Source organism: Bombus huntii, chromosome 8 (genome assembly GCF_024542735.1).
Source record: "Bombus huntii isolate Logan2020A chromosome 8, iyBomHunt1.1, whole genome shotgun sequence".
Taxonomy (NCBI): Eukaryota; Metazoa; Arthropoda; class Insecta; order Hymenoptera; family Apidae; genus Bombus; species Bombus huntii.
Genome location: NC_066245.1, coordinates 2,276,132 through 2,302,100, shown reverse-complemented (window position 1 = coordinate 2,302,100; position 25,969 = coordinate 2,276,132). Strand labels below are relative to the sequence as shown.

Sequence of the window (25,969 nt, the reverse complement as noted above, 5' to 3'; positions counted from 1 at the left end):
GAATGCTTCTCTCGTAGTAACACTGAATCGATTGATGCCGCGCGTATGCCGAATCATGGAATATTTTAAATCGATAACCTTTGGTATTACGCAAATGATATATTTTCAAAGTTAAATATTTTTCCTTCAAATATCTAGAAACGGAAAAAAAAGAAAATACGAAGCGAGTTGCCAACAGTGTTTCCGCTTTTCCTTACATCAGACTGACGAAACTGTGACGGCAATCGACGTTTGCCGCGATGACGGCATCTACTTTGACATTCTTTCGCATAATGGCAAACTCTTATTATATAATCGGTTTTATTTTGCTCTTAGGATCTTCGTTCTTTCTCTATCCGCCCTCTTTCCCACTGTTTTTATAATCTACGAAAATTGATGTAAAACAAATTTAGCTCGTTTCGAACGACATTCGATAAATTTCTGTATTCTCGATACGTTTATTCTTATTTACAATTTTTATCGCAACCAGCTCCAAAATATTCGAGTGTAATTTGATTTACGAGTAATCGGGCAAAGGAAAAGCAATAAATAAATTACGGCTGGTCATATACAATCTTGGCAAAAGATTTTTATTCTTCAATCTTTTCTTATTTTCGTTTTTTCTTGGACAGTGGTCGTATTAAAATTATCACCGACACTTTAATTACCGATGTATGCACGAAACTACGTATACATATGTACTCGCATATTTACATCTCGTATGCGTGCACTTATATATACGCGTATGTAAATGTACACTTGTAAGGTATGCATCTCCGCTTGTCGATAATACGCGAATATGAGGACAACACGTTTTCAGGATGAACACGAATCCGAGTACGAGGAGTTGCTTCCCTTTCGTCGCGCACTGTGATGATGTCTTCGAGATGATGTTTGCGACGGTGACCTATGCTTGGACGAAGACTTCTTGCTCTTCTTGGATCTATGCGACCGAGAACTGCTCGGACTGTCGTGGTTGCTGTGACAAACAAACGATTGCGAGAGAAACAGAGGAAGAGAGTATAAAAGAGAGAGCGAAGAAAAGAGATCGATTACAGATAATCGAAGCGGTGGTTTTGGCTGTATTTACGAATAGGCATAGATAAACTGTCACTACGTTGTACGCAGTATTAGACGTGATAATCGATCGAAAAAGTCGCGTACCTTCTGTGAGAACTTTTCTTCTTTTTGTGTTTCTTGTGAAATTTTTGTCTATCTGTGTAACTTCGACTTCCACTTGGACTCCTCGATCGCGGTCTAGATCTTTTACCGGTCAAGTCTGCGCTCTTCAGCCTGTCCATCAAAGAGTTTCCACCGGTGGTCCTTAAGTCGCAAGAGGACTTTGCGTCCTCCAACGACGGCGAGGGGGATGGCGACGGGACGGAGTGCACTTCGTCCGAGTCGTCTTTCCTCGTTCCTACTTGATTCGCGACAGTCGCTACGGTTCCACTACCTTTCGGTAAACCGGAGCTCTGTATTTGACTTAAAAACGCTGCCGCTTTCTTTTTCCTTTCCAATTGAAGCTGCCTCTCTCTCGAAGTAGCAGCCAGTTTGTCACGTGCTGCAGCAACTAGCTTATCCTTAATCCTATCTTCGGCCTGCTTGTGCCTAATCTCCTTTTGACAGTCTTCCAGAATCTCGTCCGTAAGGTCCACTAACTCCTTTTCCTCGTTTTTCCACTTTTTTTCCGACTTCCACGCTCCACTGCTATCTTTGTCAACTGAAATCCCGACACCGATTAGCGAATTCTGTTCGTTCGAATCTTGTGGCGAGCTTGGTTTTGAATTTCCATCTTTGCTCTCGGCTTCCATTTCATCGTCACTCTCTTCCAACGGCAGTGCATTTCGCTTTTCAATCACCCCGGTATCCCCGTCCTTTGGCTTTTTTATCGAAAACGAAACTGTCGTCACTTGTTTCACTCCTTCTGTGTTCGACGCCGTCGTCGTCGTCGATGTCGTAGTTGTTTCTTTCATCCTGGGCTCACACTTCTTTTTCGCTTGTATCATCTTCACTCTTTTCTGTACTTCCTCCATTCTTTGTTGCTTCTTCTGCAATTCCTCCAGTTTCTTCTGCTTTTCTTCTTGCGGCTCCTGTTTCTGTAATAGCTCTTCCTCTGTCAATACTTTCGGGTTTACCGCACCTTCGTATATTGTCAATTTGTGCGCATAATAACCGTGGTACTGATGCGATAATTCGAGAAAATTGAATCTCGGATCTCCTTTGTTTTTAACGATCGCTTCGAAATCTCTACCGTTCTTCGCCACGTAACTCGCCATTTTATCTATAATTATTTGTACGTCCGCCGGTGGAACGATAAATGAAGGTCTACTTAATTGTTTCTGAGATGTGGATCCGTATGGTACCAATTGTGGCTGTGACTCATTCGTTGTAATTTGTGTCGTCGACATTTCATTCGTAGATGTTAATAAGTTCGGTACAGCCATTTGTAATGGTGATTGTATCTGCCCGTTTGGTCCGTATATTACTGGACCATGAGAGTATTGTACAGGTGTGGCAGCCGTTGTAGCCGTTGCAGTTATCGCAATAACCGAAGTTGAATAAGGGTTATAATTCTATAAAGAATAACAGAGGGTGCTCGTTACATCGTGTTTCGCTTTAACCATGTTTCTGTTTGTCATATTTTGCGATCCGAATCTCTTACCTGTCCTGGCACAGGATGATAATATCCTGTGCTAGTTGTTGATTGAACCGTGGTTTCGCGATGTAGCGGCGGTGCTTTCGAAGGCGGTGGTTTTCCGGTTATTTTATTTACAAGCATCGAATAAGCACAGTCCGCTGATGGTTTGTACTGTATACTTGGAATACTGGGAGCCTGCAAACAACGACGAATTTGAGATTGATTTGTAGTCGAGCCAAGTTTACGAGAACTGCACGAACATCGAAACACACAATCTACGACTCGTACGTACGAAACGTATTCGGCATAGAACGCATTAACTGCAAGTTACATACCGCTTCTATTTTAGTTAAGGACGACGCCAAGCTCGGATGAAGATACGGTTCATCGTCTTGATCGGACGATCCTTCTTCGTGTTCTATCATTAAAAAGAATACAAGTTAATAAAACGTTCAGTTGTATACCGGCTTACTAATACTTCCTATGAATTATAGAGATTAACATGGATTAACAAATGTAACATAGAAATACTTACAGATGGAAAAGCTAAGTAGAATCAAAGTAGATGTGGGTAAATAAATCCTGCTTTAAATCTCTTGGATTATTTTAACACGACATAATAATGTCAACATTCGAGAATGTTGCGATAAGATGATCTCTTAAATAAAACAATATGCGTACCGGATTCTTCTTTCTCCGGCTGCTTTTCAGGATTATACTTTCCAGTCTTGATCGCATCCAGTATATATCTATAATATTGATGAAGTCGTCCGTCTATCGACAAGAAGGAAAATTGTGGATTATTCGCCTGCTTCGCTTTAATTAGAATCTCCATTTGGCCACCTTGACGACTTATAAATAGCGCCGTTTTTGTTATGATGGCATTCAATTTTTGTGTTTCTGGCTGTTAAGAAGCAACAACAATAACAATAAGCATGATGAACAAAAATATGAATTATATATATATAAACACATCTATTGCTGTTTGTTTACCAACCAGTGAAATACCCTCTGGAATTTCCAAATCAGGCGGTGGAACGAAAGTTTGATCCTCCTCCTGGGAACCCTCAGACTGTTTTGGACTTTGTGAATCATCGCACGCGATCTTTGATCCGTTCCCTTCCTCGTTGTAGTCATATGCTACTTGAGTGTATGTGTTCTCTGAATCCAGAGCTTGATGTAGCCTCTTTATTTCTTCCTCTGAAAGACGACCATATATATTTTGTTGTTGATTTCATGCACTAATAGTAAATACGAGTGTACCATATACGCGATCCACTTACCATGATGTACAGCATCTTCCATTTCATTATTGTAGAGAGACCGATACCGCTCTTCGTCGCATAATTGCTCCACTTTCAGTTCATCCTCGGTCAGGATCGTTCGATGATCAAAACCACCTGTCGGTGGTTCGTATATCCGTAAGTCCCCCAGAGCACCTCGTCCATCGTACCTATACACATACATAAATTGATTTAAACGTAGAAGAGATGTTATGTGTTTCAGATAGCAATTTGCTCGATTGCGGCATCTGAAAATTGTGTCACGAAGCAAACCCTGTTTCAGTCAACTTCAAAATTTCTCTGAAATAGAATATAGTTATACCACACACGTCCCGTTTATATCACTTTACAAAATAATAACGACAACGATACAATAACAACGACAACAATTCGATTTCAAATGCTCTATTCATTCGAACTATTTGTTACTATTTATAGACATCGCGGAAACTTCCGTAATCAATCCAAAAAGTTGTGTAAAAGGTATTACTCTTTTTTACTTATTATTAACGGACAACGAATGACATTACGCTAGAGTTTCTCTTGTTTCGCGAATGTATAATCGTTTGCATTGAGCATCGTTCAATTCGATCTTGTACAGATCCAGAAGCAGAGGCGAATAACAGGAACCGCGTTGTGCGTCTATGTAGGTAGATACACTCGATTCTAGAACGCTAAAATACATACCATGCTGAACGATTATAGTACCTACAATCGTCAGCTGCCGTTTGTCTCTCTACGCTGTGTCTCACCTTGCTGCTGCGCCGTCGGTCAGCCACAAAACACCAACGTGATGAGACCACGTTGCTCTACGGCCGTGCAAAGCGCGTATATATCGCGCTTCCACACCGCCTGTTCACAGCCAAGACACCTGCAGAAACCTTAAACAGTCTCCAGATTGCTTATCCGTACGTTAACCGTTTATCGTTGAATTTTTCCAACTGCTGCACTTTGCTTAGTTTCGATTGATATCATTCTTCTAAAGGTTACATGTACGGTGCATTTATGCAAGAATAAATATCCTAGATGATAAATTTGTCTAGGTTAGGGAAACGGACCTGTCTATTTTCAATGTGCTATCGCCCATCCATGGTATCAAATGCTTTCCTTGATCAATCATTTTCGCCTTGTCATCATCTCGAAATAATTTGCAGCTATATCCAAACACCAACAGCTCCTGCGGTTCCTCTTCTCCATTTTTTTTACGCAGAATCCCCGAATCTACCATCCAACGCTGACTTTTCGATGTCGCCATTTTCTATCCACTGATACTACTTGCGTTCCACCTTGTACATTGTACATGCCAAGAAATAGCCAATAAACATGAAGTTGGCTGCGAGATTAGAACGTTGCCTAAACGTATCATCATAATTTTCAACTCTTTCGTCCTTAAATCTGAAGACCTGTGGCTCTCTTTAGCGTGAATATATTGCATGATGCAACAGCGTATCCGAGGCAACGAATAGAAATTATTTAACAAATTTATTAACTAAATGTCAAAATTATTTGTCAGTAATAAGTGTGATCACTCACAAATTTCGTATTTACTTTCTTTACCATAGGAAAGAATATTGCCAAGGCATAAATCGCCCGCTTTCTAATATTATAAACTCCAATCAAATTTCCTTCACTGTACATATGTACATTGTATTTACGTATTTATTAAATATGTATATACCATGATCATTTTAATAGATCTCAATATTCGTATACCGAAACTTTGAAAAAACCGTCCGAAAATTGAGTCATGAAAATCAACTTTTGTTTTTCATGTTGATTTTTTACAATTCAATGTTTGGATGATTTTCCCGAGTGTCGAAACCTGTTTATGGGTTAGTGGTAGGGTACACACAATGGGAGAAATACAGCTTAGAGATGTAAACGTCTTAAGTTATACTATCAAATAACAATATTGATTAATTATAATGAGACCTATAATCGCATACAGTAGAAATTTTCCAATAGAAATCAAGATTAAAATATATGTGTATATATATATATATATATATGTACATATGTATATTTGTCATTGCCTATGTTCATGATATTTATATATCTCAATGCGGCCCTGACTGAGTATTGGTTTTCCTATTTTCTCAAATTTCTGATAATTCGTACGAACATATTATTTTTAGCGTCCTATATTTCTTCCATTGATTATAATATCTAATTTACTCATGGACAAGTTACTAGATCGAAACATAAATAAATAAAATGAATAATATTTTGTTTTCGTGCTCAAACTTTCTATTAAACCGACAAATTCATCGATTTCTCTCTTAAAGCGTTTTAATTTCTCAAGTCTATTCCAAATTACATGATTAGTGTATTAGCATGACTTATATATATAGCATATGATACAAATAATACTTGATTCTATGTACCAACATAATTAATCACGATTCAATTATGTGGTGATCTGCGATTCTAATAGACGAGTTATGAACTATAATTAAGGGTTGATAACGTTTTGTAAAAATCAATAAACAGATATCGTTAGAAAATTAGATATATTTACGTTTTGTAAAATGATAGCACACTGGTACCTGTTTCTTTGATATTAATTTTAAATTGAGATTTGTGTTTGTTTTCAGAATAAAATTATTGTGAAGTAATAACAATTATTTTGTCGAAAAATCGGTATACGGATCGTTCGCGTAACAATTACACATATTATAGTATAATTTTACAGAATATATTTGCAATAGAATCGTATAAAAATAAAATGCAAATTGTTCATGGATAGTAACTAGTTCAGCAAAAGTATGGAATGTAGGTATCTCATGACCGTACATACGTTACACAATCGTTGGTATAAAACGATATTGGTCATCCCGGAAGGCATGTCATAATCGTTAAGTCATTGTTCATTGTATCGCGTATTATAATAGTTTATAATACTGGCATGTACAATATTTTTCTATTGTACGTTTCATTCATCTGAGTAATGTCATTATTTCATTCATGTCTTTTCTTTATAGAAAAAAATGAATTGTTTTAAATAATACACTGCGCATACGATTTTTAAAATACCATTTCTCCAGTTATATAAAAATTCAAATTCGATATATCTCAGATTTACACAGAGTACATATATTTATACGATAAACGCGCTTTTTCGTATACACCTTCGAATTCTAATTATTTTATTTTATTTCTTTCTGAAACGCATCTTAAGTACAGCTATTTTCTGCTTTGTTTTTCTTTTAGAAGAAAGAAAAAGCTTTTGATACGAATAGAATCACGTACTTTAGTAATTAAACGCGCTGTTTACTCGATGGGGATTCCTGTTGAAACATTATTTTCACATGTCTACCGTTGAAAGCGTATCGAGATTATCAATACATGTTTGAATAATACGCTGTTAATTTTTTTATCGCTTTTTACATCGTGGGAAGGGCGTATCTTGTTCACATATATACCACTGCGTAACAAAATGATAGATTACGTAATCGTATTAAATCATTCCGCGTTATATCCAAACAAAGAGCTTTGTGAAAAGTATTTGATCGGAGAAAATAGTTTTAAATCCTCGATCTTTTTATGATAAATACTTAGATATTACTCGAAATGATCGCGCAATTGTGCATGTAGGAAGCTTCTATTTCTCGTATATTCATAAATGTTAAAATATTAAGTATATTATGAGTACTGTTGTTTGATTGTGATGTTTGAGTATTATAAATATTAGATAGTTCATGCATGAAACTACGAGTCATTCATTCACGTACAATTATTTAGAGAAACAGTTCAAGACTCATCACTATGACGAGGCGCAAAAGTACATTACGTATCAAGTATGCAATATGAAATTATGATTTCTGTTCTTAATTGATTTGGAAAGGGAAAAGAAAAAGAAAAAAAGAAGAGAAATAAATGTTACAAATTGATTTAACACAGTCTAACAGATTTCATACTGCAATAAATGACTAACATTATTTGTTGTGTGACTTGGAAATCTCAAACATCTACTGTAGTTATCAAGCTTTCATAGTGATAGGATATCATATTATTGATTTTTTCGGAGTAATTGTGTTGCAAAATAAAAAAATCAATGATATAATATCTACTATCTTATTGAATATTTATCATTTACATTTGCTTTTGCCGTCGAGTAATTTTTTCCAAAGATCAAATTGCTCGCTGTACTTGACCATGTGAATACTTATACCTCGTTGAACATTACACGCACTATACGATATTTTTTTATTTAAAAATTCATTAGCATGCGTCCTTTTGATACCCAGTTTATTTGCAACTATACCAGTCACAAAAACATCTTCTAGTTTAAGATATGTTTGGTCTAACGCAGCATCATACAGCTTACGTATGATATCGCTGGATAAAAGATACGCTGGTCCAGTGGTGAAGTCGGGGAAGATGGCATGTTTAAACTGTGCTTGAGATACATAATACTTGCTTTTTTTGTTCCTAATTGGTTTCCATTTTTTGGCTAGTCTGCCAAATATTACGTTCTTCTCTTTTGCATGTTTAATCGTGAAAGCTTGCAAACGTGGAACATTAATAAACATGTCGTCATCAGTCTTTAAAAGAAATTTAACCTTGGAACAATAACTATCTACCCATTCGAGAGTAGAAATTGTTTTAAGCGTCAAATTAGAATATGAATCTAGAAATTTCCCGCGTATTACGTCGTTGTAAGTTTTTTGTTCCTTTCTCAAAATTGTTTCCACTTTGGAGTCCATAGTTGCACCTAACATAAACAAAATACTAATATCGCTTCTCTGACCAAAATGACCCCATGTTTGTCGTATTGCCATTCTGGCTTCTAGATGAGTTGGTGCAGACATTATTATTATTACCAGATCCATTTCTTTACCAAAATTTGGACATTTCTCTGGTATTGGTACCATATGGCCAGCTTCATAAATAGCACGTGCAGAGTATTCATTGGGAAGCACAGAGACTGCTTTGGTCTCGTTGATAACCTTGTCTATTTGCGTAGGTGGTTTTTCGCTGCTTTGCTTGGAAACAACGATTGATACGTTCGCAGTTTGAGAACTAGAAGATGTTGACTGTGTAGTAATCAAAGCATTCGAAAGATTAGCATTTTGTACACTGTAAGAATCAATGACAGATAATTCTGGAGAGTCATTTTTAGACAAAGTTCCTATATGAATCTCTATGCTGGTGTTTGATCGTTGCTTGTAAATCTCCAGAGATGCAGGTCGACCTAAATAGAATATAAAATTTCTTAAAACATGTAGACGTATATTCAACTGTTATCCAACGATTACAAATAGTTGATCCAACTATTATCAATAGCAATAAATGTTAAAATCATTTCGTAATCCTATGTGAGCGAAATATTATTTAATATTAGCAAAGAATCAATACTTACAAATGTTTCGTGGTACAGTATATTGAGGAACATCGTAGAGAGTCGTACGATAATACGCGTAGAAAGTCAAACAGATCAATCCTAGAATAAGGGTTCGCAAAGAGCGACTACGAAGATGTAGTAATTGACACACGGCGATCATTTTTATTGCCCGTTTATTCCGCTTTTTTTCTTTAAAACGAATCCTTCTTCTTCATCTACATCGTCGTGATATTCAATCCACTACAAACAATAATTCGTTCGTCAGAAATTTTCCATCGTAGTGGCGAGTTCAGCGAAACAAATTGACAAGTATTTAGATAAATAGATTATCCTCATATTGTTTCGTTTGAAATTATTATAAGAGTAACATGTCGATCTTCCTCCGAGTTTTCTTTTATGGTACTAAACATGTTTAGAACAGATGGTCGGTACAACAACAGTTCAAATCTTCTTTGTAATCTTTATATCCTTAAACCATTCTTTAACCAAGGTACGTCAATTTCCGATGCGTTACCATGTATTAATACGCACAGTTTTTTAATACTATCCGGCAAAAAATAGACAAGTATATTTATACAGAGGAATTTACGTAACTTTCATATTCGCTGGACGAAGGAATCGGTTTGAGTACACGAAAGTCTGACTACTATTCCGAAGTTCCGAATGTTCTATATACTATAGAAGTCTGTGGTTCCGATCCAAGATCCAAGTAAATACACGGTCCTGTCCAGACGAGTATGCAGCACAGACTTCTCATCTTATAGCACTTCGTGAATCATGTCCCATGTTCTGAAATACCGATCGTGTAAAAAATCGTACTGTTTCTTACGCCCTCTGCGATTTACAGCGGTAAGTGTAGGAATTACATTCAATACAATTACTAAAGTTGATAAAGTCACAGACAAGTGCTAAAGGAGTAAAGCGTACACGACTAAAAGTCCGATAAGAGTACCCCTCTCGTTACACGGTACACGTGATTAGACGATTACACCAGGGATGATATATGTACATACAATATGTACGTATATATTACATTGCATCTTAGAATATTCAATGATTTAACGATAGCAATTTTTCTTACTTTATTTAAGCACGATCTCATTAAATACAGCGTGAGATACGTAACTGGAACCACTTGGATTACTATATAAATAACGATTTCAATGAAAAATGTTTCAGATAGAAGTTGAATGGTTTCAAGGAAGGCGTAATTAGTTTCTGATAATTATTATTAATATTATTATTGTTGCTATTACAGCAGTTTGTCTTTATTGCACTGATATCGATGATTTCTGAATATATCGTTGGGGCACGATTCTGAACAACTTTTTCTTATTCTGCCGCTCGGTCTTAGTTTTCAAAATATTTGTAAAAAACTGTCGGTACCAATCAGTGAATTCTGCCTATAATTGTGCGTCCGTGACGGATCAAATGACATCCAACCCAAACCTAATTTATATTTTTTGTTCATAGTTTATAGTTTTCCTGTTCATAGTTTTCTTTCATCTTCGTTATTATTATATCGATATTTGTCATATCGATCACATCGGATTTTCGATCATTAATTATAATTGACATCCTATCGAAAATCGTAAAATTCGTTTCTCGAATAATACACCTATCGAATAGTCGTATTTCCTTTTTTCCCTCTGAGATGTCGTTGTTGTCACTCACGCACTTTCATTCAATCGTTCGTTCCTCGAAAAGCGGGAAAATGATAAATCAATCGGATGATAATCTTTCGAGTACTGATTTTTATTCGTACAGTTTGATATGGTAAATTTGAGAAATCGACCGATCGTTTAAAGTTAGATGTAGTCGTGCTGATAAAGTAAAGAATAACCATAATATCACGAGGTATTAGGAAATGAGAGAGTAAAAGGTAAGACAGATGAAAAGCGGGAATAATGAACTAAAAAAGAATTAAATTCAAAGATAGAATAAAATAAATATAAAATAAAATATCTTGCAATGTTTCTTTACGAATTTAAAATTGCAGCTGGTGCGAAATACGAGCGATTGATCGATAACCTATTTTTCCATAGTTGGCAGAGTGCCAGATTTCAAGTGAATACGCTGACTCTGAGAAGGCAAATGGCGTAACTTCATCCTAGGTCACGAATGTTTTCATGTTTACTGGACTAGCGAAATTAATAACGAGACCTCGGCAAAATCGTTGAATTGTTCCGCTGTAACTAAGTTATTACAGCACTTCTAATTTACTTGATTAAATATCGATCTACAATAATCTGCATATACATATGTGTTCCTACCAGAAGCAGAAGCGAACCTAGTGACAACCACGTATACGTATGTTTAAGCGTAATGTATATCAGACAAATGTTTTCATTATTCGCATTCATTGGCATTATTTGAATAAAACATTATTTTCTTTGGTACGTTTCTAGTCCAACACAGTTTCATTTTGGTTGACAACGACAATTGTTCGAAAGACGAGTTTACAATGTAAGCGTTTTACGTTCATTTACGCGAAATGTGTTAGATTAGGATAGAGCTAGGATATATTGACTCGTAACGTGTCGTAAACAGACGCGTCGTTTCTATCTCGAATTTAAAGTATTTCGAAGCATCTAGATTCTGGATACTAGACTCTAGATTCTAGATTCTAGAGAGAAGTCACTTGACCTTAAAAACCCAGCAAGCGAGTTGGTCGTTAGCAAGTGGTTGAACAGAATATTTCTTCATTAAAATTACGTGAAACTTTTGTTTCCTTGCAAAACGGAGGGTTCGTTAAGAACAAAAATATGAAGCTATTGCTTCGCATACGTTGATAATCTAACCTAGTAATCGATAAGCGAATAATGTAAAAAATCAGAGGCGAGGTGAGAATTACAAAACGTTAACGAAAAGGTAGAATAAGAAGGAAGAATTAACTACATATTAGAGTATGTTTAAGCGCAGATATAAAGTATCGATATGAAAAGAGAAGTAGTAACGCCGGATGGCCGGCAACGTTGACAATCGCGCGCACCCAATCGATGGCCCACTGCCAATCGTTTCTGCCTACAGCCTGTCTTTCTTACTTTCTCTTTACCTCTCTTTTTAACCCTCTTCTTCGACACACCCCATTCTCCATGTTGTCCTTCCGTTCTCAGACTCGACGTAGTTTATGCTTCCACTTCATCTTTACCAACTTACTTCGTGTAATTATTTTCATAAAAAATTTTTCTTCCTTCTTATCATCTTTACCTCAAATTTGATTTTTAAAATACGTTCGTTTATCTTTACGATCATATTTCTTTATCTTTTTTGACCTTTTTATTAGAGGAAGACGTGTAACACTTCGTTACGCATAGCAATCCACTTAGTATTTACTTTCATCGTTAGTTTTTTTATACTTTTGAATATTTTGCTTGCAACACATTTCATTTTTAGTTTCACATACTTCTGGGTATTTATATCTCTTTTCTTTTTATCAATCCGTTGTTTCGTCTGCTTTACGACAGTTTGTCTTTATCTTTCGGAGTGTTTCCATAATGGTGTGGACAACCGCGTCGGCGTCGGCGTCGGCGTCGGTGTCGGTATCGGCGTCGGCGCTATGATCTCGGTGGTTAGTTAGTAGACGAACGAAGGCGGTCGAGTACGTTGAGGTACGTCACGTTCGTTGAGAGTTCGTCCCGTTCACTCTCTTTAACCTTCGTTCACGCTTGTCGATATCGGTCGATGTTTGTACGATAGCCGGTGCATTAAAGGAAATCAGCTATCCTTCCTTTTTCTCTTGCCAATAGATCGCAGTGTCGCGTTACGGGTACGCATTACGAAAATTCATCCAATATATTCGCGACACGAAGGAAGACCTCGGAGTGGATTGCAGCGTGATAGCATGAACGCAGGATGATCTGCCGATATTCAGGGTCATTGTGGCCGCGTATCGCTTGAAAAAAAAAAGGTTGGTTTCAGTGGGTTCGTAATAACGATCGCGAAAGCTGTGACACGTGCGCATGCACGAAAGAGAACGAGAGTGCGAAAGAGCAAACGATAATACGAACACGAGCGAGCTTGTGCGCTAGTAAGCGAAACAGGAAAAGAGATAAATACATAGCTAGATAGGTGGATATATAGGTATACATAGAGAGAAAAAATCACTCCAACAAGTAGATTCGTTTCCAAAGTCCTCTATGTACCGTGACACACCCAACGAACACCGTACGACGGTACATTCTTCCAATTCGTTTTCGTGTTTCGCATTAAATCAATAGATAACGTTCGCGCCGAAACGTCTGACTTCAACTTGGTTTAGCTCGCGGTTGTCTATGTGGTACACGAATGTTAAAACAGGTTTTGATAGAACGTAGCAGAAACGCACTTAACAACGACGATAAACATCTGAATCGACGGAAGGATATGCAGGCAAAGGATACGCGGCGATAACGAAGCATATCGCTGCCGGTAGTTGCGCGCGTTTCTATTCGTCGGTTGAAACGGGAGTGTCGGTAACTAGTATATCCTGTAGTATAGTATAAGCGTATTACCCTGTATCGATGCAAATTACTTTCTCGAAACGAGCGTTCGTTGATTCACGTTGTTATCTCGACTTTCCCTGGATAAAAAATATCGGAGGAGCAACGCGAACTACCAACGTTTGGTCATAGATAGGCTTGCTTTCGTTAAAAGAGATCCTTAGTTAACTAAATATAACGTTTACTTCGTGGTTTTGACGCGCGTGAGAGGCAGTAACAAGGAACGCCGGGCGAAGAGAAACGATCCGTGTAAACGCTAGATGCACTAAGAATAAAAAGAATCGATATGAAACGCATCGAGGAGGAAGTTTTTCTTTCGTTCGAAATACGTTATTCGTAGAATGGCAAATCTGTGAAAACGTAAAAATCGGCAATGTAAGAAAGTGGAACACGTGGGTAAAACGTTGAAATGGAGGAGAAACGAAAGTGTCGTGAAAAAGATGTGTGTGAATACGAAACGTTCTATTCGACTCGAATCTAAACTCGTGCTCGGACTGTGACACCGCTTATCGCCGTTGCGCCAGAAATATTTACATATCTGTATGTAATTAAGACCCATATACGGGTGATTATAACGAATTCGTGAATCTCCTTTACCGTGCTGGCGCCGAATCTCGCGTCGTGCCGTATCGCCTCTTCGATACACGAGTGTGCGAGAGGATCGATGATCGGCGCGTTGCTTGATCAGAATCTGTCGCCGGGTTTCTCGTCGCGTTCCGTGTCGCGTGTCTGACGCGCGAGCACGCGCGCAAGTCAATTCTTGATCGAAAAGGAAGTGGAGTGACACGAAGGAGCAACAAAGAGAATAGAGTCGAACGGAGACGAACAAACGGTGGACAATCGATATTCGTTGCATCTGAACCGGCAAACGTTTGTTGTTGCTTTATCTCTTTTAATGCTCTCTCGTTGGAATTTACGTGCATGTACTTGCTCTCTCGAGTCTCGCGTAAATAACAAATGGAAATAAGAAAGAGCGTGAATACGAAAGTAGACAAAAAACGGAGATAGATAGAGCATGTATATACGGCATACGAAAATGAAAAGAAACTGGTTCGATCGTAGGTGCGGTGGAGAAGAAGAAGCGGAGGAAGAACGGATCCGTAACTGAGAGGGAAGGTTAGGCTTCCTGGACCATAAGGGAAGTATATCCTGAGGAAGCAGAATGATTGACCCGAGCTCGTCGGAGTCGGAAAGCGAGGAGGATCAAAGTTCGCAGCATGTCGGGAGTGTTAGCGGCGGCGGAGGTGGCGGAGGTAGTGGTGGAGTTCGCACAGGGAGCGGTAGCTCGTACGGATCCCGGCGACAGATCGGACCTGGGGCTAGCCTTGGTGGCGCGAGCGGTCCCGTATCGGGTAGCGTGAGCTCGTTGGCCTCACCAGGAGGATCGATTCACGGACCGGTCGGGACACCTCGTGCTGGCACGGCTACCAGCCAGGATGGCACATTGGATGCATCTAGTTACACCACAGCGAGAAGCTCGTTGTCGCCGTCGATGTCTACCGCCCAGGATGCGGCAAGTTACGCTCAGAGACCTACCAGCCCTTCGCCCTCCGTCGCCAGCGAGAAGACCGAAGCGGATCTCCAAGTATCTATCTATACCTTTGTCTCATTCATTTACACTTTGTCCTTTGCTCAAAAGATTTTTACGTTCAAACGTGATCTTGCTCTGCATAGGATAAACAAGAGCGGGAAGAAGAGGAAAGGAAGACTAGGATACAGTTGTACGTGTTCGTATCGAGATGCATTTCGTATCCGTTTAACGCCAAACAACCACTGGATATGACGAAACGTTCGCTAAAAGTGACCAAGCAGCAACTCGAAACGATATGTTCTCGTTTTCAGGTAATCATCGATGTTTCTTCTTCGCATCGACTTGCCCGCGAACGATCAACCGACAGATATTCCATCTTTGTTCGTTTCTTTCCCGTTCTCCGTCGTATATGCAGATATACGCACGTTGTCTCTGCCCATCTTCGTACGATATAACTCGGTCGTTCGGAGTCGTGCGAATGTCGACTCAGGACCGTTTCTTCGTGTCTTCTTCGAAAGCACACGTCCCAATCTTCGCCGATTACGGATCAATTTTGAAAGATTAACGAAAGATCGCGAGCAGAATATTAATTTACAAATAACTTTTGCATTTTAAGATAACAAGTAAGATTAAGTAAGATAATTGCTTCTATGGTCCTGCGTACGGCTATGTCAACGGCTGTCTCTTTTTCAAGCTTCGATTAACGATCATACTATATCGTTTCCAGCGAGTATACGTATAAACGATCGAAAGATCAAAAGGCGAACGAAAGAAACCCGTCTAAGAAGATGTAACGCGATGAAAGAAGCCGTATACTGTCGTTTTATGCACGAATTCGTCGCAAACGAGTAACCTTCACCTTCGAGTGGCTGATAGAAGGAGAGCGATTGACACGAGTCGATCCGTCTCGACTTCGTAATCCGTAGAAAAAGAGACGGGGAGAAAGAATGGAGAGGGTGAAGGAAAGACTCATATGCTTTGTTATGATTTACAGAGTTTTCTAAAAGGAGAAACGCAGATAATGGCGGATGAAGCGTTCCGCAATGCCATACAGAATTATTACGACGTATTTCTGACGTCGGATCGAGTGCTGCAAATGGTGCAAAGCGGTGCTTGCTCACAACTCGACTTCCGCGAGGTGTTCAAGGAGAACATAAAGATACGTGTTCTACGCTTCCCGGAAATCGACGGATTGAGCAAAGAGACTGTACTTACGTCCTGGTTGGCCAAATTCGATTGTATCATGAAAGGTTCGGGAGACGAGGAGACCAAGAGGCCCTCCAGGATGCAACAGCAGTCTTTGATCTCGGAGATGATTCTACCGAAGGAGCAGCTGTACGACATGTTTCAGCAAATTCTTGGCATCAAGAAGTTCGAACATCAGCTTCTGTTCAACGCCCTCCTGTTGGACTCAGCCGACGAACAGGCTGCCGCCATCAGGAGGGAGCTGGATGGTCGCCTCCAAAGGGTTAATGACATGGAAAAGGTAACGCTTTTCGATGCATGCATTCGTCTGTTTGCGTTTGTTTTATATGTTTCCAAGTACGGTAGTACCTCGTTTATTCGCCATTCGTTTATAGGAACAAGTTAATGTTCAGCTTCGGATAAACGAGATTCTACTCCGCACATACGCACGATCGTTACGATCGCTGTTTTCCTCTTGTTCGATAGAACCGCAAGCTTATGCCCAAGTTCCTTCTAAAAGAAATGGAGTCGCTCTACATCGAGGAACTCAAGTCGTCTATCAACCTGTTGATGGCTAATTTAGAGTCATTACCGGTCTCGAAAGGTTCGACAGACAGCAAATACGGCCTGCAGAAGCTGAAGCGCTGCAACCATCGACGTGAGCGCTCCCGCTGCCGCGGTCAGGGTTCTCTCGTTAAATTGGAGAGCGACTCCGCTGACTCGGAACCGCAGTTAACCAAAATGGACGTAGGCCTGACCTTCCAGCTGGCTGTGGTAGTTGTAGAGGTCAGGGGCTTGAAGAGTTTGCCGCCGAACAAGATAGTTTATTGCACGATGGAAGTCGATCGTGGCAAAAAGCTGCAAACCGATCACGCCGAGGCTTCGAAACCTATGTGAGTAGTAGCCCGAGCATTAAGTAGACCACCGGTAGAGCTAAATTCTGCGGAGCTAAACCGAAAGTTCGATTTATTTTTTTCTTTTCTTTTTTTTGCATCCACGTTTTGGCATATTGCACCGACTCGCCCTTACATCGTTTCTTCTCTGTTTTTTTTTTTCTTTTTCTCTTTGGCCGCGTCGATTTACAGGTGGGACACGCAGGGCGACTTTACCACCATGCAACCGCTGCCACTGGTCAAGGTTCGACTCTACACTGAAAATTCGGCGATGCTCGCGCTCGAGGATAAGGAGCTAGGCAAGGTACATCTGCGACCTACACCGTTCTCCTGCAAACATCCGGAATGGTATCGAATGTCCGTCCCGAAAAACTGTCCCGACCAGGATCTCCTCATCAAAGTTGGTTGCCGAATGGACAAACCCTTTAACATGAAACACTGCGGCTACCTTTACGCAATGGGCAAGTCTGTGTGGAAAAAGTGGAAGAAACGATACCACGTACTAGTTCAAGTTTCTCAGTACACGTTCGCGATGTGCTCGTACAAAGAGAGGAGAAGCGAACCCTCAGAGATGATGCAGCTAGATGGTTATACGGTTGACTATATCGAACCTGCCTCTGCTAATCTTATGGTTGGCATGGATCTAGACGACGGAAGGTAGATATCACCTGTGTACATGTACCAGTGGAGTATGTTATCGGAACGAACGTATGCTAGCTACACGCATGACCAGGGTTTATCAAGAGAATCAGTTTGGTACAACAAAATACACACAGATATCTCGGTGTATGCTATACGTATTCCTGAATTAATTACATTCGTTCCGGTACACTCCACTGTATCTATACATTTCACGCGAATTACGATCGATGTACGATCGGATACAGTTGAATACACGAATGGTCGTGGTAATACTCGCGATTGCAATCGCGACGATTACAAGTATCTGCGTGTAGTTATTCGACTTGCAACTAATAACGCGATGAGTTTATGAAACCTTAAGAGTTTTGATTTTCGCGTTCATTCGGAAAGTACACGTTGTCGGGTGTTACAGTATATTCTTCAACGCACAATTGAATGATTATCGGTGCATGTATTAATCCAAAATACCACCATTTGTAAATTTCTAAACATTTCGGTTACGGGCTAGAATTTGTTTCAAAAAGCTCAGTTAAACGAAGAAACGCGTATAAACGGAACAGAGAAATACAGAAATGATGGAATAACTGGACTGACAGTGAGCGTAAAATGATAACTACCATGCATCATCTTTTTGCAGATTTTATTTTAATGCCGTTCGCGAAGGGGACAGCATAGTGTTCGCTACGGACGATGAGAACGAGTGCCAGACCTGGGTGATGGTCATGTACAGGGCGACTGGCCAGTCTCACAAACCCACTCCACCAGTTTCCGCGGACAAAAATTCCACCATCAGTAAGATACAGGGCGACGCCGATCGAGCGAAAAAGCACGGGATGGAAGATTACATTAGCGCGGATCCTTGCAAGTTCGATCACCACGTTCTCTTCAAGTTTTTACAAAACTTGATTCTGGATTATCGCTTGAATGATCCATACTGTTCCCTTGGCTGGTTTTCACCCGGTCAATTATTCGTTCTGGACGAATATTGCGCTAGGTAACGCGATTATGAGATGCGAGAAAAGATCTCCCGTACCTGAAACAGAACATCGTGAACTTGCGCTCTCGTCCGCTTGCCTTCGCAGATACGGAGTACGAGGCTGTTTTCGACATTTGTGCTACTTGAACGATCTACTGGACAGAATCGATCGCGGACTCATGATCGATCCAACTCTGATTCACTTTAGTTTCGCCTTTTGCGCCAGCCACGTCTACGGCAGCCGCACGGACAGAGTCGGTTCTATCACTCACGAGGAGAAGGAGAAATTTCAGGAGGTGAAAGAAAGGCTCAGGCAAATCCTCGAAGAACAAATTACTAATTTTAGGTGAGAGACTGTAGTTAATAGCGATTACTCTGTATTTCTTTTGTCTTTCTCTTTCTTTCCTCCTTTCGTTCTTTTGCTGAAGTGATAAAAAATCGAATTCTTGTCGAAATACATAGATACAGTTTCCCTTTCGGTCGGCCGGAGGGTGCATTGAAAGCTACTCTGTCTCTTTTGGAACGAGTAATGATGAAGGATGGCGTCAGTTCCGTACCTCCCGAGGAAGTGAAGGCTTTGATCAAGAGTTGCCTCGAGAAAGCTGCTCTTGTTAATTATACGAAACTTTCTGCCGAAGCTAAGATCGAAGACGACTTCAGCGGTGAGGTTTGTGCCTCGCCTAGCAAGAAGCTCGAGGATCTCATTCATCTGGCCGAAATGTGCGTGGATCTGCTTCAACAAAACGGGGAGCACTATTCGAAGGTATTAGTTGGGTTTCTACAACTGAATGTCATCTTTTCTGGATCCTCGAGAAGTAAGATCATTGACGAGAAGGAAAAGGCAAACAGTATTGGTAATCACGATCACATTCATCTGCATACGAATCGCGTTCACGCTCAGACTACGTCCTCGCTGAAGCAACAAAGAGAATTTTTTTATTTGCCTGTTGTTGCTGCATGTTTCAAAAATTCCAACAAACACTAAGTCGTAGCTTGCTGTTTTTCCATGAATTCCTCGAGCCATTTGGATTATTTAGAATCGGTAGGCAAAATGCATAATACATATACGTTATGTACAAGATCGTATTACGACAAATAGGCCTTATCGTACCTACGTATACTCGAGGATTCTTTCCTCAGGGCGAAAGTCCCATCGCCCTGAGTTTTATATTGCTCATACCCGCCGTATGTATGTGTGACGTCCAATATTTTCACGAGCCGCTCCTACTACACTGTACCGCAGGCGTTCGCCTGGTTTAGCGATCTTATGGTGGAGCACGCCGAGATCTTCTGGTCCTTGTTCGCCGACGACATGGACAAGGTGCTTGCCGAACAACCGCGCGACACATGGGACAGCTTCCCGCTCTTCAAAATCTTGAACGACTACTTGAGGGAAGATGGTACGTGTGCTTTTGTTGTTCCTCCATACTTTTTATTCCTTTTGTGATCAATTTACAGCCAAAATGTTTCACTTTTATTATTTCTATTATATAGAAATATAGTCATATCTATTACGCGAATTTTGACTCGATCACAGCTTGTTTTTTCTTTTTTTTTATTGCAAGTTCATAGCTTTTTTCTTATCTATCGTTGCCATTTTCTTCTTCTTTTTGTTCTCCTTCTGATCTTCATCGTTACCGCCGTCAACTTTCGATCAAGGCTAACTTTCTTTATCTCGATTCGTAGATAATTTGAAGAATGGAAGGTTTCATCAGCATCTTCGCGATACTTTCTCTCCGATGGTGGTGCGTTACGTGGATTTGATGGAAACCTCCATTGCACAATCGGTTTTAAAAGGTTTCGAGAAGGAACGTTGGGAGATAAAAGGGAATGGATGCGCTACGTCCGGCGAATTGTTCTGGAAACTCGATGCGCTTCAATCTTTCATTCGTGACCTTCATTGGCCGGACCAAGAATTTCGCCAGCATCTAGAACAAAGATTAACGTTGATGGCATGCGACATGATCGAAACTTGCATGCAACGAACAGATGCCGCGTTTCAACAGTGGTTGAAGAAAGGTGTAACTTTTATTTCGACTGATTACATCATACCATCGGAAATGTGCGCGATGGTGAACGTTATTCTCGATGCAAAAAACCAAAGCTTCGAATTGTGCACCATCGATGGTGTGGACGTGGTAAGTTCTTTATTTATCTAAAATACACCACTGATAAAGAACAAAGTGTGCCGTGTTAGGAATCACGTTGAAAGGCAATTTGTCTTTTCTTCTGCAAAAAGATATATTATATTCTCGTTTCGTAACCATAGAACCAGTATAGCAGAATATTTTGTTTATACTAACATGAAACTCGGAATGCAATTGCAAATGAAATTGTAGCAACAACTTCTAGTTATTCGTTAAGTTTTGTACGTTTCTAATCAGATGTTGGCATTTTGTATTTTGTACCTCGTACCGGTGTAAGTAAATGTTACGTTTGGATTTGTAGTTACAAGGCGCAGTGCGTTTCCTCGTCGGGTCATATCCGATTGTATTAATCCTTGCTACAATGACTATCACCGATTGTGATTTCCTTTCAGCACCAATATCATGGCAATATCGACGATTTGATAGAAAAAATGTTGGCCTCCATGACCCAAGGAATGATCAACAAGCTGGTCACGGTTCTAGAGACTACCTTATCCAAACTATCTCGTTACGACGAGGGATCTTTCATAGGTTCCATTCTCAGTTTAACGGTAATTTATTATCTTTTTCTTAAATCACGAAAATCCGATAAGATAGAAGTTAACAGATAGAAATTAACACGTTCGTTCGCGAGCTATTTACGAAACTCTTTTTTAGAAGGTATCGGGAAGCGGAAAAGAAATGGGACAGGCCTATGTGAGTTTTACGAGAAACTGTATGGACCAAATTCGTGGAAAAGTCTTGGACGAATTATGGATTTTAACGTTCTTCGAGGTATGCATACAGATAGCTTGATCAAACTTTTCTTCTCTGTAAAACTGTTTTCTACTCGTTCTTCTTCCCTTTAGCAATGGTATACGGCGCAAATTCAAATGCTGTGCACATGGCTTTCGGAAAGACTCGATCACAGCCTACATCTCTATCAGTGTACCTGTTTGGCCCACATCGTAAAAAAGATTTACTCGGACTTCGAGCTGCAAGGTGTTATAGAGGAGAAACTCAACTCGACAACATATCAGACTATATTTAAGAGGATGCAAACGGAAGAAGCGACTTGTGCCTTAACGAGCGTTCAGAACGAAGAGTGAGTACTCGTAATTTGATCGAACGACGATACCTATAGTAAACGAAAACGATACGACAGAGTTGTACAATCTTGTTCTCCCTTATTATTTAGAGGTCTTTCGGAGAACGGTAACGACGACGAGGTAGAACGACCAAAGCCAAAAGTAACGGTCGTCGAAACGGTCAACAGCGAAGACGCGAATCTAATCAGCAACGTTACTTCGAACGTTGTTGAAAAAGTTGGAAGCATGTTTGGCAAGGGCATTGGTGGACTTTCGACGAAGTTTGGCGGACCTAGCTGGTTTTGATCATTCTTCTTATTACGTCTAGTATTATTGCTTATCTTAATTTCTCCTTCTGTTTCTTCTTGTTTCCTCCATACTTTGCTTATCTTTTCTATCATTATGATCGTCAGTATCCTTGTTATACGTTGTTATGTTATATATATATCGTTGTCGATAATTACCGTCAATTCGTATTATTAATACTTTTCTTTTTTGCTATCGTTATCAATTTACTTTCGTTATTACTGTAGCTACTATTACTTCTAATATTCAGTCGGCAACTTTACATTGAACGGATAGATTGTTTTGTCTATACATATGTACATACAAAACGAGAGTTTCGACGACAAGATTGTCCATAGTACACTTTAGAAATTTGTTCGAACGAAGCATTCTTCGAAGAAGAATCACTATTCGGTACAATCGATCGAAAGGATAACCCTTATCGTTATCGCACAGACGTGTGTGTTTGTGTTAGTTTTCATGGATTCTACAGGCTTTTCGACAAATCTTCGTTTCGTTGTTCGATTACGTTCGGCCGTTCGTCCAAAGAGAGTGTGACGCGTCTTTTTTCGAATCGTTAGCGATTTGATACACTTGCTCGAACGAAAACTACTGGCGAACGCGACCGCTGTAAGGTCGAAAGATCTTCTCCTTTATCTTTCTCTACCATCTGTGCATCGATAAACGTTTCTTTCGTTCAAAACTTTTATAGATATCATGTTTCTCATTTATACATATAGGAAACGCGCCGATCGACTGTGTATTTATATTCTAAACGATCCTATACAGTTGCTGTTGCTGTTGGATGAGTATTTCAAATAGGTGTTCGCATCGCGAGAGAAACCGATCTGTAAATTCACTAATCATATCTATGTTACAGCTATTTGTTGCCATATTTTCGTGTTTCTTCCTGTTTCTATCTTCGCTCTTTATTCTTCACATCTCTATTTCTCTGCAAATTCCTACTTTATTCATACTAATGACACTATCGTAAAAATGTCTAACGTTGTTTGATAATCGTGTTTATAATATACATAGATATTGTTTTCAAAAAAACAAAGATTTGTCAACGAAAGCTATATTATTTTTGGTACGAATAAGCGTTCAACGACGCGACAGTTCAAAAGGGCTCAATCTGTGCGTAATAATGATTTAATAGACGATCGCGTTTCTTCTCGTATCAATACGAAATGATCGATAATTTTAAACGATTGGTAACATCGCATTGACCGTCGAGCTCTTCGAATATTTTGACTACCTCAAATTGTCCTTGTATAAGTAACCTGGACGCCACGGAAAATTTCAGCCTACGTAAGAAATAAGAAACATACCGAATCGTCGAAGAAACGAACGAACGAAACGAACGAAACGAACGAAACGAACGAAACGAACGAAACGAACGAAACGAACGAAACGAACGAAACGAACGAAACGAACGAAACGAACGAAACGAACGAAACGAACGAAACGAACGAAACGAACGAAACGAACGAAACGAACGAAACGAACGAAACGAACGAAACGAACGAAACGAACGAAACGAACGAAACGAACGAAACGAACGAAACGAACGAAACGAACGAAACGAACGAAACGAACGAAACGAACGAAACGAACGAAACGAACGAAACGAACGAAACGAACGAAACGAACGAAACGAACGAAACGAACGAAACGAACGAAACGAACGAAACGAACGAAACGAACGAAACGAACGAAACGAACGAAACGAACGAAACGAACGAAACGAACGAAACGAACGAAACGAACGAAACGAACGAAACGAACGAAACGAACGAAACGAACGAAACGAACGAAACGAACGAAACGAACGAAACGAACGAAACGAACGAAACGAACGAAACGAACGAAACGAACGAAACGAACGAAACGAACGAAACGAACGAAACGAACGAAACGAACGAAACGAACGAAACGAACGAAACGAACGAAACGAACGAAACGAACGAAACGAACGAAACGAACGAAACGAACGAAACGAACGAAACGAACGAAACGAACGAAACGAACGAAACGAACGAAACGAACGAAACGAACGAAACGAACGAAACGAACGAACAAGGGTAGTGCCAAAAGTATAACAAGATTTCGATGTATCTTCCGATCGACGTGTACTTTGGCCATCTCAGTGTGCGTGAAACAAATACATACGCGTACGTTTAATCGTTTTGTTCCCATTCAATGTACAAGGAAATAGACCAAGAGCTGGCTACATAATAAATTTCAACGTTACTCGGCGCAGTCATTTCTACTTGAATAGATTGGATTATCGTTGCTAATAAAGTTAATAATGAGCGCGGCGTATACAATGTGCGCATACTACGAATCGTTTCGTGGTCCCAGCGATTCATTTATACGATTGAAGCTGTAAGACTAAAATTTATATTCGATTTTTGTAGTTGTTCGCTAAAGCTCTTTTATTTTTTGTTCGGTCGATGCTTTTAAAACGGATTGGGCTCAACAACGGACATGAGATCGAGCTCGAACAGAACGAAAGTGGTAATTGATTAGCCGCTATCGATTTTGACAGTGCTTCGTATACTTGTTCTGTTCTTGTACGATCATTGACTTTACCAACTTTGGCGACATTTTATCTTCTACCTAGACTTCCGCCGATACTTTTCCATGTGTGTACTATTATTTACTGTATCTACGCGTATTTTCAAGACCCATCTTTTGCGCATCAACTTCTACCTAGCAAGTTTTGTTACTGGCAACGGTAGTCCAACCTTTCCGTGTAGAAATCACAGCTGTATGATGCGAATCACGACAAGTAACGTTGAAACTTATATAGCCAGCTCTTAGACTAAAACAGACGCTTGTCATTAAATAAATAGAGAAACGTTGACGAACGAAATGGGACAACTCTATTTAAAAATACTTTGTTCGAAGAGAATGCGCGCTGCATTCGAAAAGAGTTATCGGTAGCCGTTTATTTGTACATACATTAGCGAAAAATGATACAAAGGAAAGGAGATTTTTATATCGTGTAAATTAGCGCGTTGAAATGATGTTTACGCGTCCAATCGTATGACACGTGCGCCGATTCCGGCCTGGCGCCTGCTACTGCGCTTGCGTCTGAACTTGTGTCTGCGCGCGCATTTACGCCTGCGCCCATGCCCGCATTCGCGCGCTTCAACGTGTCGCCGATTAGCCAGGAACTCTATTGTTCGATTCGACTCGTGTAAAAAATTTCCTAGATTATTCTTTCGACAGATTCTCTCGACGCGTAAACACGTGTCAGTTATGCCTTGTTATTTCTTATCACAGATGCCTTTCGTACTCTCGGTATACATGCATCTGTACTCGTAGATTGTTACGCGTTTTGCGATTAATTGGCACGGAGCAATTTGACAAGCTCTCGTCGAATTATTAAGTATGTATACCTAGATTAAATCACAGTCAAAATCACTGGAAAATTTGATCCTCCTTGGAATGTGGCTTGCTTGCATTCGTTGCGATCGTTTGTCGCGGGTGCACAACGATCAACGTGAAGT

The 25,969-nt window shown here is 39.9% G+C and overlaps 3 protein-coding genes across 8 annotated transcripts; 1 reads left to right on the top strand and 2 right to left on the bottom strand.

Moving 5' to 3' along the window:
- Window positions 1-548: 548 nt before the first annotated feature.
- LOC126868793 (splicing factor, suppressor of white-apricot homolog) lies at window positions 549-5,529 on the bottom strand. Of its 2 annotated transcripts, none has more exons than XM_050624663.1 (8): window positions 4,959-5,529; window positions 3,901-4,070; window positions 3,615-3,817; window positions 3,299-3,521; window positions 2,953-3,035; window positions 2,642-2,812; window positions 1,144-2,552; window positions 549-958 (listed from the first exon to the last, which is right to left on the bottom strand). In XM_050624663.1, the coding sequence occupies exons 1-8, from the start codon at window positions 5,153-5,155 to the stop codon at window positions 796-798; spliced, it is 2,619 nt and encodes an 872-aa protein (XP_050480620.1). In that variant the 5' UTR covers window positions 5,156-5,529; the 3' UTR covers window positions 549-795. The 2 variants fall into 2 exon arrangements, with proteins under 2 accessions (XP_050480620.1, XP_050480621.1); XM_050624664.1 differs by having other exon boundaries at window positions 4,653-5,095.
- Window positions 5,530-6,393: 864 nt separating this feature from the next.
- Window positions 6,394-10,036, bottom strand: LOC126868809 (beta-1,3-galactosyltransferase 5-like). The gene is made up of 2 exons (XM_050624712.1): window positions 9,263-10,036; window positions 6,394-9,094 (listed from the first exon to the last, which is right to left on the bottom strand). The coding sequence occupies exons 1-2, from the start codon at window positions 9,402-9,404 to the stop codon at window positions 7,989-7,991; spliced, it is 1,248 nt and encodes a 415-aa protein (XP_050480669.1). The 5' UTR covers window positions 9,405-10,036; the 3' UTR covers window positions 6,394-7,988.
- A 2,397-nt stretch (window positions 10,037-12,433) lies between these two features.
- On the top strand, window positions 12,434-23,352 carry LOC126868787 (calcium-dependent secretion activator). Of its 5 annotated transcripts, XM_050624634.1 has the most exons (16): window positions 12,434-12,855; window positions 12,994-13,154; window positions 14,788-15,310; window positions 15,400-15,567; window positions 16,251-16,742; window positions 16,928-17,334; window positions 17,527-17,991; window positions 18,614-18,970; window positions 19,059-19,298; window positions 19,415-19,717; window positions 20,186-20,352; window positions 20,639-21,090; window positions 21,492-21,650; window positions 21,757-21,873; window positions 21,948-22,183; window positions 22,277-23,352. In XM_050624634.1, exons 3-16 carry the CDS (start codon window positions 14,888-14,890, stop codon window positions 22,470-22,472), a joined length of 4,182 nt encoding a protein of 1,393 aa, XP_050480591.1. In that variant the 5' UTR covers window positions 12,434-12,855; window positions 12,994-13,154; window positions 14,788-14,887; the 3' UTR covers window positions 22,473-23,352. The 5 variants fall into 5 exon arrangements, with proteins under 5 accessions (XP_050480591.1, XP_050480594.1, XP_050480595.1 ...); XM_050624637.1 differs by having other exon boundaries at window positions 12,816-13,154; window positions 21,760-21,873; XM_050624638.1 differs by having other exon boundaries at window positions 12,817-13,154; window positions 19,415-19,715; window positions 20,196-20,352.
- The last annotated feature ends 2,617 nt before the right edge of the window (window positions 23,353-25,969 follow it).

Coding starts and splice junctions, on each gene's coding strand:
- LOC126868793 (XM_050624663.1), bottom strand. CDS start 5,155: ATGGCGACATCGAAAAGTCAGCGTTGGATGGTAGATTCGGGGATTCTG. Junction 3,036..3,298: donor GCCGGAGAAAGAAGAATCCG/GTACGCATATTG, acceptor TTTTAATGATAG/AACACGAAGAAGGATCGTCC. Junction 2,553..2,641: donor ATCATCCTGTGCCAGGACAG/GTAAGAGATTCG, acceptor TATTCTTTATAG/AATTATAACCCTTATTCAAC.
- LOC126868809 (XM_050624712.1), bottom strand. CDS start 9,404: ATGATCGCCGTGTGTCAATTACTACATCTTCGTAGTCGCTCTTTGCGA. Junction 9,095..9,262: donor TACTGTACCACGAAACATTT/GTAAGTATTGAT, acceptor TATTCTATTTAG/GTCGACCTGCATCTCTGGAG.
- LOC126868787 (XM_050624634.1), top strand. CDS start 14,888: ATGATTGACCCGAGCTCGTCGGAGTCGGAAAGCGAGGAGGATCAAAGT. Junction 21,091..21,491: donor CCATCGATGGTGTGGACGTG/GTAAGTTCTTTA, acceptor ATTTCCTTTCAG/CACCAATATCATGGCAATAT. Junction 22,184..22,276: donor ACGAGCGTTCAGAACGAAGA/GTGAGTACTCGT, acceptor CTTATTATTTAG/AGGTCTTTCGGAGAACGGTA.